General features: G+C 36.7%; 2 protein-coding genes across 2 annotated transcripts; one reads left to right on the top strand and one right to left on the bottom strand.

Annotated features, from left to right (window-relative positions):
* The first annotated feature begins 1,129 nt into the window (after nt 1-1,129).
* Nucleotides 1,130-6,760, top strand: LOC101302166. The gene is made up of 5 exons (XM_004300093.1): nt 1,130-1,439; nt 1,596-1,726; nt 2,259-2,384; nt 2,584-2,711; nt 6,038-6,760. Exons 1-5 carry the CDS (start codon nt 1,265-1,267, stop codon nt 6,348-6,350), a joined length of 873 nt encoding a protein of 290 aa, XP_004300141.1. The 5' UTR covers nt 1,130-1,264; the 3' UTR covers nt 6,351-6,760.
* Nucleotides 6,761-8,754: 1,994 nt separating this feature from the next.
* On the bottom strand, nt 8,755-12,186 carry LOC101309645. The gene is made up of 4 exons (XM_004301587.1): nt 11,886-12,186; nt 11,664-11,762; nt 10,719-10,828; nt 8,755-10,596 (listed from the first exon to the last, which is right to left on the bottom strand). Exons 1-4 carry the CDS (start codon nt 12,184-12,186, stop codon nt 8,755-8,757), a joined length of 2,352 nt encoding a protein of 783 aa, XP_004301635.1.
* Nucleotides 12,187-14,072: the final 1,886 nt, after the last annotated feature.

Genomic DNA, 14,072 nt, shown 5'->3' with positions numbered 1-14,072 from the left:
TGGTCTTGCGGCCTCCAGAAGTCGGATTATGGCTTCTGTAATCATTACCAGACGAAGCAGCAGCATGCACCACAAAGTTGGGGTTGGGCGTGCATCCTCTAAAGATATAATTGTTTCGAGCCTCCCATAATTTCCAGCAAAGGAGAATGCATTTTTCAGCTGTTTCTTTGTCTTTTTCCTTCCTGAATCAGGAAAGAAACCAGTCATAAAAAGATGAATAGTCAAGAGCATTAGTACCAGCCATATTCCAAATACTCACAGCAAAGGGGCAGGAGAAGAAGAGGTGGTTTAAATCCTCCTCCCCATTGCTACAGAGAGTACAAGAAGAGCTAATAGTGTTTGAATAACGAGCTAATCTAGCCCTTGTTTTCAGCCTCCCTCTGGCCAGAAGCCAAGCAAAGATTTTTGCTCTGGGAGGGATATTCAACTTCCAGATGGCATTCATGATTTTAGAATTCGAATGGGGAGAGTAATTATCACACTACACCCAAGTTGCAGACTTGATAGAAAAAATACCAGTAGAGGCAGGGCCCCAAACAAACTCATCACTTGCTTCGATCGAAGGGAGGGGAATTCCCAAAATCACATTGACTATATGCGAGTCTAAAACAGCATTTAATTTATCAATATTCCAGTAATAGTTGGAAATATAGTCATGCACAGTTTCATCTAAATTGATAGATGACCTGCTAGAAACAGGAATAAGATTCACCAAAGGAAAATCATACACCCAATTAAAAGTCCAAAACTTAATATCTTTACCATTACCAACAATCCATCTCATGCCCTTAGTGATAAGGTCTCTCGAATCTAAGATGTCCTTAATTAAAAATGAAGTAGAATATTTAATTGTAGTAATAAATGCTAAAATCTTTAAAATAAGAAAACTGTTGGAGTTAAAAGTTAAAATAATTTTTTGTTAGAAATTTTGGTTTCTAAAAAAAGCTGTTGGAGAATCTATTATAAGTTTTAGACCAAAGGTCGGAGAGGGTCTAAATGGTATTCTTATCAAGTCAACATTGTATCGAAAAAATAATGATTTGAGGAATTGATCAAAATAAGAGGGAAAAAGAAATCCAAAAATCAAAAACAAAAAGACCTAAAATCCCCAAGTCCCAAAAAAACCAAAACACACCATTTGCTCATTTCTCTCTGCCCCCGTTTTCTCTAGGCGCTCCGATCACCGGATAAATGGTTCCGGTGACGGAGCCTTTCACTAAAAACCCCAATAAATCGAATTGATTCTCTACCCATACAAACCTGAATGGATTTGTCTCAGAAGGGCTACCTAATCCTGCGGTGGTCTCTCGCTCTCCTTTTCCCTATCGTCGCTTTCTCTTCGCTCTCACTTTTGCTCATCTCAGTCACAGTCTTCGTCTCCAATTCCTCGGTTCCCGGCCCCATTTCGGTTTCCTCTCAGTGCCGGATCGTCTCCAGCAGTAAGCTTTCATCGTCTTCTCTCATTTCAAATTTGGCTAGGGTTTTTGCAATCGAAATTAACATGATATAAGGCTAAGTGTTGGATCATCTAATGAAGTAATGTGCGGACAATGTTCTTAGCCTGTTTGCTTTTTTTTTTTCTTTTTCTTTTGCAGGTGTTGATCTTAAGTCAGCCAAGGTTTGCGAGCTGGGGTTGTTGAATTACAAGGCCAAGAATGTGTTTTATCCTTTAGAAGGGAGAAGGTTTCGATGTCGTTACGATTACTATTGGGCTTCTGTTTTTAAGGTTACAGAACTTCTGCTATATACTCTTTTAAGCATGGTTCGTGATAATTGTATGCAAATGCTTCAGTCTTTACATGTGGAGCTTTTGTTTTCACTAAATTTGATTGTCCTGTATCCTAGTGTGGTTCTAAAGTATCCATGAAGCTAACCAAACTTAATTGACTTACTGATCGAGGGTTTTCCTTATATTTTTCTGTTTATAGCCGGAATCACGTGTTCTTAACCTTTTTATGAAGCTGTAGACATCAAGATTAGCAAGGCTCAGACTAAGTTCACGTGTAATGATTCTTAATTGAAGATTGGAGTTTCTTTCTTTTGAGATATGCCGAGCATTAGTTATGAGCGTGATATCCTTTTGTTAAGAGTATTATTATTAGGTTTTACTTCAGGATTGAGGAAGATTCAGTTCATTTGTCAACCAAAAGAGATGTTGAAAGATTTCTACTACTTGTATTGGAAATTGATATAGTAAATTATGTGCTTTGCATAGTTTCTGTTAATTCAAGTGTAATTTCTTCTTTTCGTGATTGCAGGTGGAGTACCAAGATCTGTCTTCTGGTCAAACTCGTGTTGCACTAGCTGAGGCTCCAAGTGAGGCTCTTCCTCTTAATTGCAGACCTAATTTTGGTGCTGCATGGTTGACTAAAGACAAATTCAAGGTAGGGTTGAAAGTTGAAATTAGTGTTGCAATTTGTTAGAATTTTGTATCATAGTATAGTCCAGCTTAATATGATGTTGCTGATATCTGTAGTTGAATTTCTTCTATATCCTTGTCCTTGAGTTCTCAGTAGACATTTAGACTTGTTTATTTTCTTTTTTATATATTAATTTTTAACTTTCTCACCTTTGTTTGGTCAGGTCAATAAGACATATGACTGCTGGTACACGTATGGTGTTTCTCAAGTAAGCTTATATGAGGATGGTTTCTTCAGTTGCCAAGCTAAAGATCCGTCTACATTTGAAATGATAAGAAGATATTTCATCCTGTGAGCAAACTGACTTTATATTGTGTTTTATTAAGTTCTGTTTTTTCATGATAAATGTTAGTTGATTGCATAGATTAGGTGAGGTGCAAAGTGTCAGTTTTAGATTTCGTCATGAAATCTCATAGAGCACTAGAGGATACTCTGTTTAGATACATTAGACACTTGGTTAGTTGGTTTGCTCCCAAGTGGTCTGGCATTCAACCCTAAACCCACCTAGCAATTGCTAGTGTTTCCAGTTTCCCAAATGTTTTGGGGGTCAGACGGGCTAGGGATTAGTCAGGTCAAAGATCCGGATACCCTAGTTTAAAAAAAGAAGAAGAAAGAGTCATAAGCAAGGTTATATGTTTTGCGTAAATGTCCAGGGTTGAGAAATTTATTTTCATAACACTGCAGTCATGAATGAACTTGAGGAGATATTAATCAATTATGTTATGTTTTGATTAGGATAAGGAAGAAAACTTAGGTCCATAGGTCATTTTTTTTCACTTTGTTTTTGGAGAGAAAGGACTTGGGGTTGTTTGGAGGAATTGGATGAGGCGAATGAATTCAGTAGATTGGTGGAAATTGTGAAGGAATTGTACGAGGAGCTTGGTAGTTATGTAACGCATACATTGCGGAACAATCTTTTCTCCTTTCAAAGAGGGCCAAAGTTGATTATTTAGGGTTTTAGAGGGGTTCAGCTTGATTTCTGGGTTGGAGATAAATAAAGCTGAATGCTCGATTCAGGAATTAACAGCAGAAGAGTTGGCAACAATTACAGTTCACGGTTGCCACTTGGGTATCCAGTTGTCAAAAAAGTAGAGAGGAGATTCCAAGGCTGGAGTAAAGCCAATTCACTCTCAAGTTTTCGGATTTCTAAAGTGGCTAAAAGGATTGAAATTTTAATGAGGATATTTCTGTGGGAAGGTGTGCTGGAAGAAAAAAGATCATTGGTCAAGTGGGGATTGGTGGCACAAGCAAAGGATGAAGGGGCATATGACTGGCATAGGTGGCACGGAAGAGTGAGGCTTTGCATAGGAAGTAGCTATTGTATCTTTTACAATAGAGAATCTGTTAGGGTTGCTGTCATTAGGAGCGAGTATGGCTTGCATGAGATTCGATGGGATTCCAACATTGTGACAAATTGTTTAAGGGTGAAAGGCTGGGTTGGGGAAATAACTTATGCAGTTTCTTCCCTCCCTTATACAGATTATCCATTGACCATAACACTATTGCATTTTTATCTGCAATTATTCTTATTCTTTGTCTTAAGAATTTAGGTTTCAAGAGATTTAGATCATCAATTGGTGGGACAGTTAACCAACATATTGGCCTGTATAGAAAATTTGAGGCTGGGCTAGTTAGAACATTATGGAACTGGAGGCCTCTGGAGCTTTCCCATGTCAACGTTACTCGAAAAATTACTGAACAACTCTTCTCTTTCCTCATTTGGTCATTGTCATGCGGTATGAAAGGGTGAATTAGCTCCTAATGTATGAGTTTTAGCTTGGTTGTTTCTCATTGAATGAAAGTTTGTAATATGGTACTTATGAGACAGCCTTCTTGATGTCTTCACCACACAAGTGTGATATTGTTTCACCACATATATGTAAAAGAGCAGCTGAGGTTTGAAGCATATGTTGCTTCAATGTTCTGTTTCTCTGTTTTTCGAAATTATATAGGGAGTTAAATATGAACTGGAATTATCTGGGCTTATGCAAGGTCTTAGTGTGTGGTAGATACATGTTTTTTTGGAGGGAGATGCTTTGCTGGCTGTTTTTGTGGGTGGTTTGAATGGAGAGGAACAAAAGATCCTTTGCAGAAGCTAGGGGTGTGGATGTGGATCAACTATGGAATAGGGTTTATTTCTGCTTGTTGGTCTCCTCAGAATTCTGAGATTACTATTCGAGGCTATTCTTTGCTTTGACTTAGATTTGGTAGAATTATTGTCTTGGTTGTGAATCGTTCTGTTTGTTAGTAAGGGATCTTTATTTGTCATAAAATACAGGAAGGATATGAATCTATTAATTATTATTCAAGCGTAAAGTCAACCTCCTTTTTTCCAGCAGATGTCTGTCTTTGGTGTAATCTGTTAAACCACCTCAATATACCTCCATAGTCAACCTAGTTTACTAGATGGCAATCTCTAATGTGATTGCATAAGTTTAGCCATAGGTTTAATTTCTTAGCATAACAGTTCATTTATTGTACCTCTGAACTCCTCTTTAACAGATAAGAGCACATAAATTCATCAAGGGAGGGGTTCTAATGAGGACCACTAAGTTAAGGACTAGTTGAAGACTTTCTCATTAATCGTTTATTACACCCACTTTTCAATTACATTTTTCCATCTCAATCGTTCAAATTTTAGGTCTATATAAGTAGATCACTTCTACAAATTTTCAGCAAAATTGGTGATCATTAAGGGATCGAACTAAATCAAATCAATGGACAATCCAAATCTGTCAAACAAGAGCCGTTCAAGTTTATAATTGGTAAATCATATTTATGAATGTCTTAACGATTTTCAATTTGGATGAAAATTTGTAGAGATGATCACTCATATATATCTACAAACTAGACGGTTGAGATGTGAATATGCGATCGAAAAATGGATGAAACGAAGAAGTCCTTAACTAGTCCTTAACTTAGTGGTCCTCGTTAGAACTACTCCCAATTCATCAAATCTTTCATAAACTAGTATCTTATCATGTTTCTACTTTTAGAGCTTGTACACAGTCCCAGTATATAGTAAAGTAGAACTAACTTGGGATGTGTGGAGCTACTTACACATAGCTTATAACTAATTACAAAGATAATGGACTATACTCACTATAGTACTTACAAGCAGGCTGGTGGAGTTCCATTTTCTGAGCTTTATTTAGATCATTGTTGCGTAATCTGTAGGCATTGTCTAGTTGGAAGTATTTAGAACTAGTTCAACACTTCCATATATTCCACACCATAAAATTTGAAGTCTTGTAGTGATAATATTATTTCATTCATTCTGCTAGCGTTAAACAGAAAAAATAATCCTTTCAACTACAAAAAAACAGAAAAAATAATATGTAAATCTATCATTTAATCCTATTTATGATGACTAGATGCTAGTCATCTTGTAAATAACTACCATGTACTGAGAATAAGTGGCTGGAAGTTCAACGTTCACAGATGTGGCTTTTGACAAGTGACTAAGCCTCCACACCCTTCCCCCCTTTTATCTGGCTTTTGTCAAAGAGGCCAATTTTTGTTATAGTACTGGCTCAGTATGTTTCATGGATCTGGGATCTTTTATTGCATTCTTACTTGGTGATATATATATATATTTCTGGTGTCTTATTTGTCAGGTTGACAAAGATCTTACAGTCCTGGTTTCTAAGCCAGGAACCAGCCATGTTTTGGAGGTGGGAAACCATGGTTGGAGTTGTTACTGGTTTTTCAACTGCAATGATCTCGATTACCTTCATTAGACTCATGCAGCTCTTGAAATCCCAATTGCCTCAAATCTCTGCTAGAAGAATGCTTACACAGTCGGTCTCTGCGGTCCTCTTCAGGCGCACTTGTTTTCTCGTGGCATACATCTCTTTTATGGGTTGGTTGACTATTGAGTATGGGAAAAGGCTTGGCCTGCCCGAGATTCTCACCCTTCTTAAGGAGTGAGGCAGGTAGCACTCTATCCAACAAGTGCTAATCCCTTTTTGCCCCCCTTGGTCCTCAAATCTGCAAATTCAGAGCTGCTGCAAGCCTGCAAGTATATGTATCATTCATTCCCTGTACTGATATACAATTGAGTAGAATATGTTTGAGCTCGAACATAAATTGTATAGGCAACTTACCCGGAATAGAACAACAGTTACAGTAATCTCATGTCATGTTTAGAATAAACAGAAAGATGGCCGATTAACCACATCATCCCCCAGGTTTATCTTTTCCCTTTCATTTGGGTCGGGGATCGATGGGGTCTAATCTAGTAGCAGCAGTGATGTTGATAGTATTGTATTGAAACTATAGCTAATGATATGAGGACTTCAGCTGATAGTATAGTATTGAAACTATAGCTAATGATGAGGTACTTCAGTTTTTTTTTTTTTTTTAAATTCATCAGGACTTCAGTTTTAATGGAATGAAAGTTTCATTCAACTTGTCAAAACTCTATCAATGACTATGTAGTGACCTCACTAAACCCAATCAAAATCTAAATTGGGAAGTGTTTCGCATACTCTCACACAACCAGCAGGTTTTTCACAAACTCTAGGCGCATGAAACCAACTACAAGTTTGAGAACTACGTACTGTACTAGTTTACGACCTTCATCAAGAACTCAAGAGACATTCACAAGCCATTTGCTTTCTCAATCAACTCTTGTGCATTAAACCACTAATCAGCATGATTTCTATCATCGCGCATCTGCCATAGATTCGAAGACACTACAAAGTCTACACTGAACCATTCCAGCTCATCATCACTAGCCATCATAGCTACATGATAAAATAATTTCTTAGAAACTTCATTTCTTCCAGACTTGCGAACCTTAGCTAGAAAGTGAGTTTCTAGAGAAGTGAGTTTGCACACCTCCGTAGCCTCTTTGCAATCCCACATACAGAGGACTATAATATCCCTTGTGACCAGTGGCGGAGGCAGGAATATATATGAATGGGGGCAAAAAAAAATTTCACTTACTCTCTCATGGTCTCACATTAATCTTTCTTTCCCGATCATCTATATCTTAGGCTCTTTTATGTATAAAAGCCATCTACTTCTGCAATTTGTTCACTCGATAAAAAAAAAAACACTTCTAAAAAAAACTTATGAGAAGGTATGGAAAAGTTATAAAACTAAAGAATATTAGGGTAAAAATAGAAGAAAAATTATTCAAAATAGAAGACGTACTTGTATCCATGATCTATGTGTAAGATCAAACACAAGATCGATCTAGTCTTTAGTCATTAAAAAAGAAAAAACTAAATTTTACATGAATATAGGAAAATGCATAGAATTTCGGAAAGAAAGATATACATTGAGCAGAAGGAGAGGATAGAGAATTGTATTTGTTGAGCTAATGAGATATATATCATATATATGATCATGTTATGAAGATAAGAAGAGTAACAAGTGGTGAGGATCAACGTTTAGCTTTTTAATTGTATGCAGGAACCAAGTCCTTATAATATAGGCCATCATGTATAGACATGTTCCAATATTTTACTGGGGGCACAAAGAAGGTATTACAGCAGATTCCAATATTTTACTGGGGGCCCTTGCCCCCACTGGTGTTACATTGGCTCCGCCATTGCTTGTGACGCCGGAACTAGGCGCTGCACAAGGTAAACAACCAGAACAAGCCCCATAGTAATTTGCATTCTTGCTGCTGTTACCCGACTCACCTCCACCACTAGAAGATGCATCTCCCCCTTAAGCTTGCACCGCTACCCAATAGGTAGTTTATACTTTATATCAGTAAGTAACAAACTTTGGATAATTTTTCAGTTCAGTTTGTATCGATTTTGGTTAAAAGTAGGTTTACCCAACCAAAAACATTCAGTTGGTAGTCTTTCTGTTTGGTAATAATCAAAGCCAATGGCCAGATAACCAAAACGAGCACTCGAGCAGTAAACAAAAGGTCTAAACAAGCAATTTAGCATACATAAAACTTTAATAAAATAGGCCATGTTGGAGACTATAATCTACATAATATTAACTTTTAGACAAAGAGTTCATTTCCTGTAAAAAAAAAAAAGACAGAGTTCATTTCAAACGAGGAACACAGTGGGATTGTCAAGCTGTCAGATTCTCATTAATTCAGAATTTCAGATGTTGAACCTCAACTTTCTTACATGTCCCTTTGATTTCCTATCCAAAGGAATTATAACGGTCACACTTAAACACTACCAGCCCCATACATGGTTAGTGATTCCACCAACACTCGTCACATGTTAACCTCAAATAGCCCTCCCACTTGGTTCTTGGTCTGCTTGTACACAGTTTGTGCAATCCAGACAGATGCAAGAATTCTGTTCCATTTTCATTTCCCCATCACAAAAACTGGAAACTACCTGCAAATGCTTCACCTTTTTCTTTTCTTCATTTTCAACACCTTCATAATCTCTATAGTAGAAGGGAAAAATGCTTCAGGCCGAACACAGAACGGCTGAAATATTGAGAACAAAGCTTGCATATCTGTTTCAAACTGATTGATCCCTCTATCAAAAAAATGAATGCCACAAGTGATATTACTGCGAGATATGAAATGGTCAAGCCCCTCAGCTAGACTTCTCCACAGATCTAAGAAATCAGTGGCATTGAGAGTCATTCTCAAAAGAATAAGATGACATCTCAAAGCATCAAGTGGTTCAACAAAATCCACAGATATAGTTAAATCCATAGCTCCTGATGCTTCCACAGGAGCCAAGTCTTCTGGCTGTTGATCATAGTGTTTCATCTTCTGCACATATTCCCATGAAAGAATTTCAAACTGATGAAGAAGAACAGAAATGATCTCCATCAACCAGTTAGTGGCGAGCTCAGACAAGCTTTGTATTTCTTCCCCAAAAAAATTAATATCAGTCTTCTTATCTTTTCTCCGGATGCTAGGTTCATTTTCAGCAAGTTTCATCTCCAAAAAGTTTACATCATCACTCCACTGTCGAAGCCTCAATTCTATGTATTTGGCAGCATTAATTGATCCACATACTCTAACTAAGGCCTCATCATCAGGATTGTCAGGAGTAATTTCAGTTCTCTTGCATTGTACAAGCAATACTTTAAAAAAGTACCACAGGAATCTGACAGCAGTTAATCTAATGAACTGTAAACGTGGTAAAATGACAGGCATAGTCTGGCATCTTTCAACCATCTCCCATGTGATTCTAAGGGCAGACTCTGCAATTAGCGGGGCTTTATGGTCTTCTCTAGTAGAAATAAGAAAATGTTGTGTATCAAAGGGCAACTCAGCTCCCTCTTTGCCATCTACAGTCCAAGCTCTTTCATCTTTCAAATCTGTTTTGAGCTTATTGCAAGCATTCTTGAGCTCTATCTTTGCCCAAATCTTGAGCCAATCTGGTCTATTACCAAATATCATCAAAACTGAAGTGTTGCCAGAGAGACTCTCCACCCTGTCTAAATCTGTTGAAAACAGACTGGTTTCAGAACTTAAAAGTGACTGAATCCGTTTATCGAATAAAACAATAAGGTCAATGAGATGAAGCCATGACAGTATAACTTCAGATTTCATCTGTTTCTCCTTGTATCTTTTGGCAAGAGAAGAGAATATTCTTTTTGACAAAAATTCAGAAAGCAATTGTACCATGGAAGAAACCCAAGCCTCTTTCGCACTGTAGCTTACCAATCTTGCTCTATCAATTAGAGGCTGCAAGACATCATCCACACCTACAATAAAATCTCTGGTGATTTTGTAGGCAAGCTCAAATATGAACTCAGGTTGATCAACCCACTTTGAGAAATGGTATTCCATGCGTGATGCAATAGGAGACACCATTTCATCAATGGCCCAAAGCTGTATTATGCACTCCTTTTGTCCTGAGAGGTTGAGTTGTCGATTTTCCCTCCTTGTTTGTATATGCTGTAAAGCACAAAGAGCTAAAAAGCTATCTGAATAACTCTTCCTTTTTTCTCCTTGCATTAAGACTAATGGGTTCGGAAGGCCTGAGAGCTCACTTTCTATTTTTAATGCTGAAAGTTTTGGTGGCCATCCAACAGAAGCGAGAAGTGCTCGGTGATCTGCAATGACTTGTGGACGAAGAATAGCCAAAGTTTTGTCCACCCTAGCATCAACAGATTTCAGAAGATGATGCCACTGCGGTCGGAGTTTTACTAGGCCAACCAACACTTCCAAATCATTCAAAGCTTTTATGGCTTGAAGCAACTTTTCCTGCTTTGTTTCATAGTTCTGCATTCCAGAGAGACAATAATGATTAATTGGCCCATTTCAATTGATGTGCAGTCAAATATGCATCCATATATAATATGAACAAAAAAAATGAAAAGGAAAAAAAATGTTCAAGTAGATACAGATGAATTTGATAGCATTGCAGAGAACATTTTTCCACTATGGCTATTCACAAAACAGAAAACTGCATCTTCTAGATCTCCAACCAGAGCTTCTAACTGTAGAGTAGTCTCTGAAAGATTAAGAGGGTAGTTTAGCTTGTGACCAGGTACAGCTTAGACAAATACAGAGAGATAGTGGGCGACCCCAAACAAATTATGAGCAGAAACAATCTGAATAAAACTGAAACCAGAGGCCAGATCAAATTGTTGATAGGTACAGAAATATACTCAGCAATGATAAAGATATAAAAAGGAAAAAGAATGTGTCTAAGCTACTAAAAACTACTGAAATTATACTAAGAACACATTCAAATGTGGCAGCCATGTACATTGAAGAAGAAATATATCACAAAGTTCAAAACCATACAAAAGAAAATATTGGAAATTGAGAATGGATATAATGCATATCCATATTTTCATGTTGTAATGCATATAATGCATATATTCCCAAAATGGTATTATGATATGATATGTAGGTATTGTGATATGTGAAGATTATAATGGTGATAAGGTTAACTCTACTTATATGCAAATTAAAAGGACATAAGTAGTAGCTTAAGCTAATCTGCATTCTCCACAATAATTCATAACCTTTTATTCCTTCTTTGGAAAGAAAGTAAAGTTTTTTCTTGTTCAGTCACCAAAGAAAACTGGCAGTTAAGCTGCGAACTAAGCATTAGACGCTAGGACAAGTAAAAGTTCTTCACAACAACTCCAGCCCCATTACTAATCTACAATATTTTCCTCTCTAGCATTGCTCAGTTAACTATCCAGAATTAGTAGTTGGATTGACTGCTAGTATATGATTCCCAAAATGCTGATAAGCTAATGATTATATGTTCCAAATGGTTAATACCCAGAGTAAACATCAAATCTCTAAAATTGAAGTAGAGATTCCTAACTCACCAAGATAACTGCGAATGTTCTCTATTCCCTTTACTTCCTTTGCAAGCTGAGGCAGTTCAGTCCCCAAAACCTTCTGCAACTTTTTCCAACCACTCCCACCTGCAATACCACCAAACCCAACAAAAAAAAATAACCCAAGTTTCAAAAACAAAAAAAAAGCTGAAATTTTCAATTAGTAAATACAAAGATTGAAACTTTGGAAAACCCAGATGGGGAATGAACCTTGGGAGGTGACGAGGCTGAGATTCTGTAGACTGATATCGAGATTGTGAAGATTGGTTTTGGCAGAAAAAGAGCGACGAATCCATGAAACAGTGAGATGGGAGAGAGTGGATTTGAGGTGTTGAAGATGAGAATCCAAAAGAGAGGAGTGGGTGCGGACTGAGGTGTGAAGAGGAGGAGCTTTGTGGACAAGATCTTGGTGGGTTTGGAACTTCTCGTTCAGAAACCTCACTTGGTTGTCGGAGAGGTCACTGGGTTTGGGCAGACATGAACAAGGAGAAGAAGAAGGAGGGTGTTCCATTGAGAAGAGACAGCGCTGTTTGTTTTAGAGACCACCAGTGTTTTTATGTCTCAGGGTTTTGGGGAGCTTCTCCTTCTTAATCGAGGTGCGGGTCGGGTTTTGGCCAACCCAATACAACCCGGTTTCTATAAGTTAAGAACACAGATGCATTTTCGAACATTCTAACACTTGTGATAACATTTTGAAAAGGGTATATATCTTCCTGTTATCATTTCACCGATTTTTAGGACATATTATATGCTTTGGTTGAAATATTCATTTGTGATGAATCAACCCCTACACAAGGCAATCCATCTTTTATATATTCATGTTAAAGAAATTATAAGAGCATCTCTAGCAATAGAGTTAAATTTATTGTTAAAATTGTCAACATTTAGATTTAAAATAGCAATTTTTGAACTTTTGCTCCAGCAGTATTGCTAAATTATATACATTAGTTAAGTTTTAGTTAATTGTCTCCCAAAGATTGATAAATTTATCAATTTTCTCTATCAATTTCTAAATTTATCAACTTCTTAAGTATACTGCTGGAGCAAAGATTCATTTAAAAATTGATAAATCTCTAATTTTTTTAAATTTATCAATGCTGCTAGAGATGCTCTAACCGAATATTACACGTTTATCATGTTTTCTCGTCCTCTTTAATTTGTATGTTTTAGAGAGAAGCCAGTGTTCTACAAATCCTGTGTGTTTGCCCCTTGCTATCTTACAAAAGCAATCTGTTTTAGTACATGCAAAAGGAAGCAGATTGTCTTTTGTTACGCATAACCAGTTAATAGGTCTCAATGTTCCATATAACGAGTCAAATAATGCTATACTCTTCACTTTAGCCACTCGGTGAAAAACGATAATGGTGTTTTAAACGGGCTGGATTTATTTATAAGAAACTGAAACAATGTCGTTCGCGTTATCAGACTATCTCCCATCATAGGCTAAAAAACCAAATTTAGCCTATAGTTACTCCCACCATAAGCCAAATTAGCGAAATTACAATTTTCAAGGTAAAAAATTTAGCTTGAGCTACTTTGTAAGCTAAATTTAGCTTATGAAGTTGGTAGGCTAAAACAATTTGGCTTATGGAGTTGGTAGGCTAAAGCTAAGTATTATTTTATTCAACTTTAGATTTTGTTCTTCTAATTTTACTAGCATCTAAATTGAAAATTCGTTACTAACAAAATTTTATACTATCGCGACGATCTTGACGAGATTTTTCATATGAGCCCTATATCGAAAATTCGTTACTAACAAAATTTTATACTATCGCGACGATCTTGACGTGATCTTTCATATGAGCCCTATATTGAAAATTCGTTACTAACAAAATTTTATACTATCGCGACGATTTTGACGAGATCTTTCATATGAGCCTTATATCGAATATATTTATATAAAATCTTTTATATGATTAATTATTGAATTAAACAAATAAATGACAAAATAAAAAGAAATGGCTTTACATAAGGATTTAGCTTACGGTGGGAGTGCTTCTTAGGCCAAAATACTATTAATTTGGTTAAAGATTTAGCTTATGGTAAGAGAATTTAGTAAGCTAAAAACATATTCTATTGAATATTCTTGTTTTATAAGCTAAATTTGGCTTGAAATTTGGCTTACGGTGGAAGGAAAAAATAAATGGTGCCGTTTGCGTTATCAGCACGCAAACTTTATAATTATTTATTTTTTTCCTTAAAAAAAACTAAATAGTTTCTTAAATGGAAGTCTAAATACAAAAATAGCACCCCAAGACTATGACAACGGCCTCCCAACGGCTACAGTTTTAAAAATACAAATCAAACCCACAAGTCCCTTTCCTTGTTGTCATCATTTCTTTGCTGTAGGTACTTAAGGACACACCTGCACATTTTTCTGCTTAGTTTAATCAAAAC

This window comes from Fragaria vesca, linkage group LG5 (genome assembly GCF_000184155.1).
Source record: "Fragaria vesca subsp. vesca linkage group LG5, FraVesHawaii_1.0, whole genome shotgun sequence".
NCBI lineage: Eukaryota > Viridiplantae > Streptophyta > Magnoliopsida > Rosales > Rosaceae > Fragaria > Fragaria vesca.
The sequence above is the reverse complement of the archived record's forward strand: the minus strand, read 5'-3'. Positions and strand labels throughout refer to the sequence as shown.

Coding starts and splice junctions, on each gene's coding strand:
- LOC101302166 (XM_004300093.1), top strand. CDS start 1,265: ATGGATTTGTCTCAGAAGGGCTACCTAATCCTGCGGTGGTCTCTCGCT. Junction 1,727..2,258: donor ATTGGGCTTCTGTTTTTAAG/GTTACAGAACTT, acceptor TCGTGATTGCAG/GTGGAGTACCAAGATCTGTC. Junction 2,712..6,037: donor ATAAGAAGATATTTCATCCT/GTGAGCAAACTG, acceptor CTTATTTGTCAG/GTTGACAAAGATCTTACAGT.
- LOC101309645 (XM_004301587.1), bottom strand. CDS start 12,186: ATGGAACACCCTCCTTCTTCTTCTCCTTGTTCATGTCTGCCCAAACCC. Junction 11,763..11,885: donor CAGCCTCGTCACCTCCCAAG/GTTCATTCCCCA, acceptor GTGGTATTGCAG/GTGGGAGTGGTTGGAAAAAG. Junction 10,597..10,718: donor CAATGCTATCAAATTCATCT/GTATCTACTTGA, acceptor TCTGGAATGCAG/AACTATGAAACAAAGCAGGA.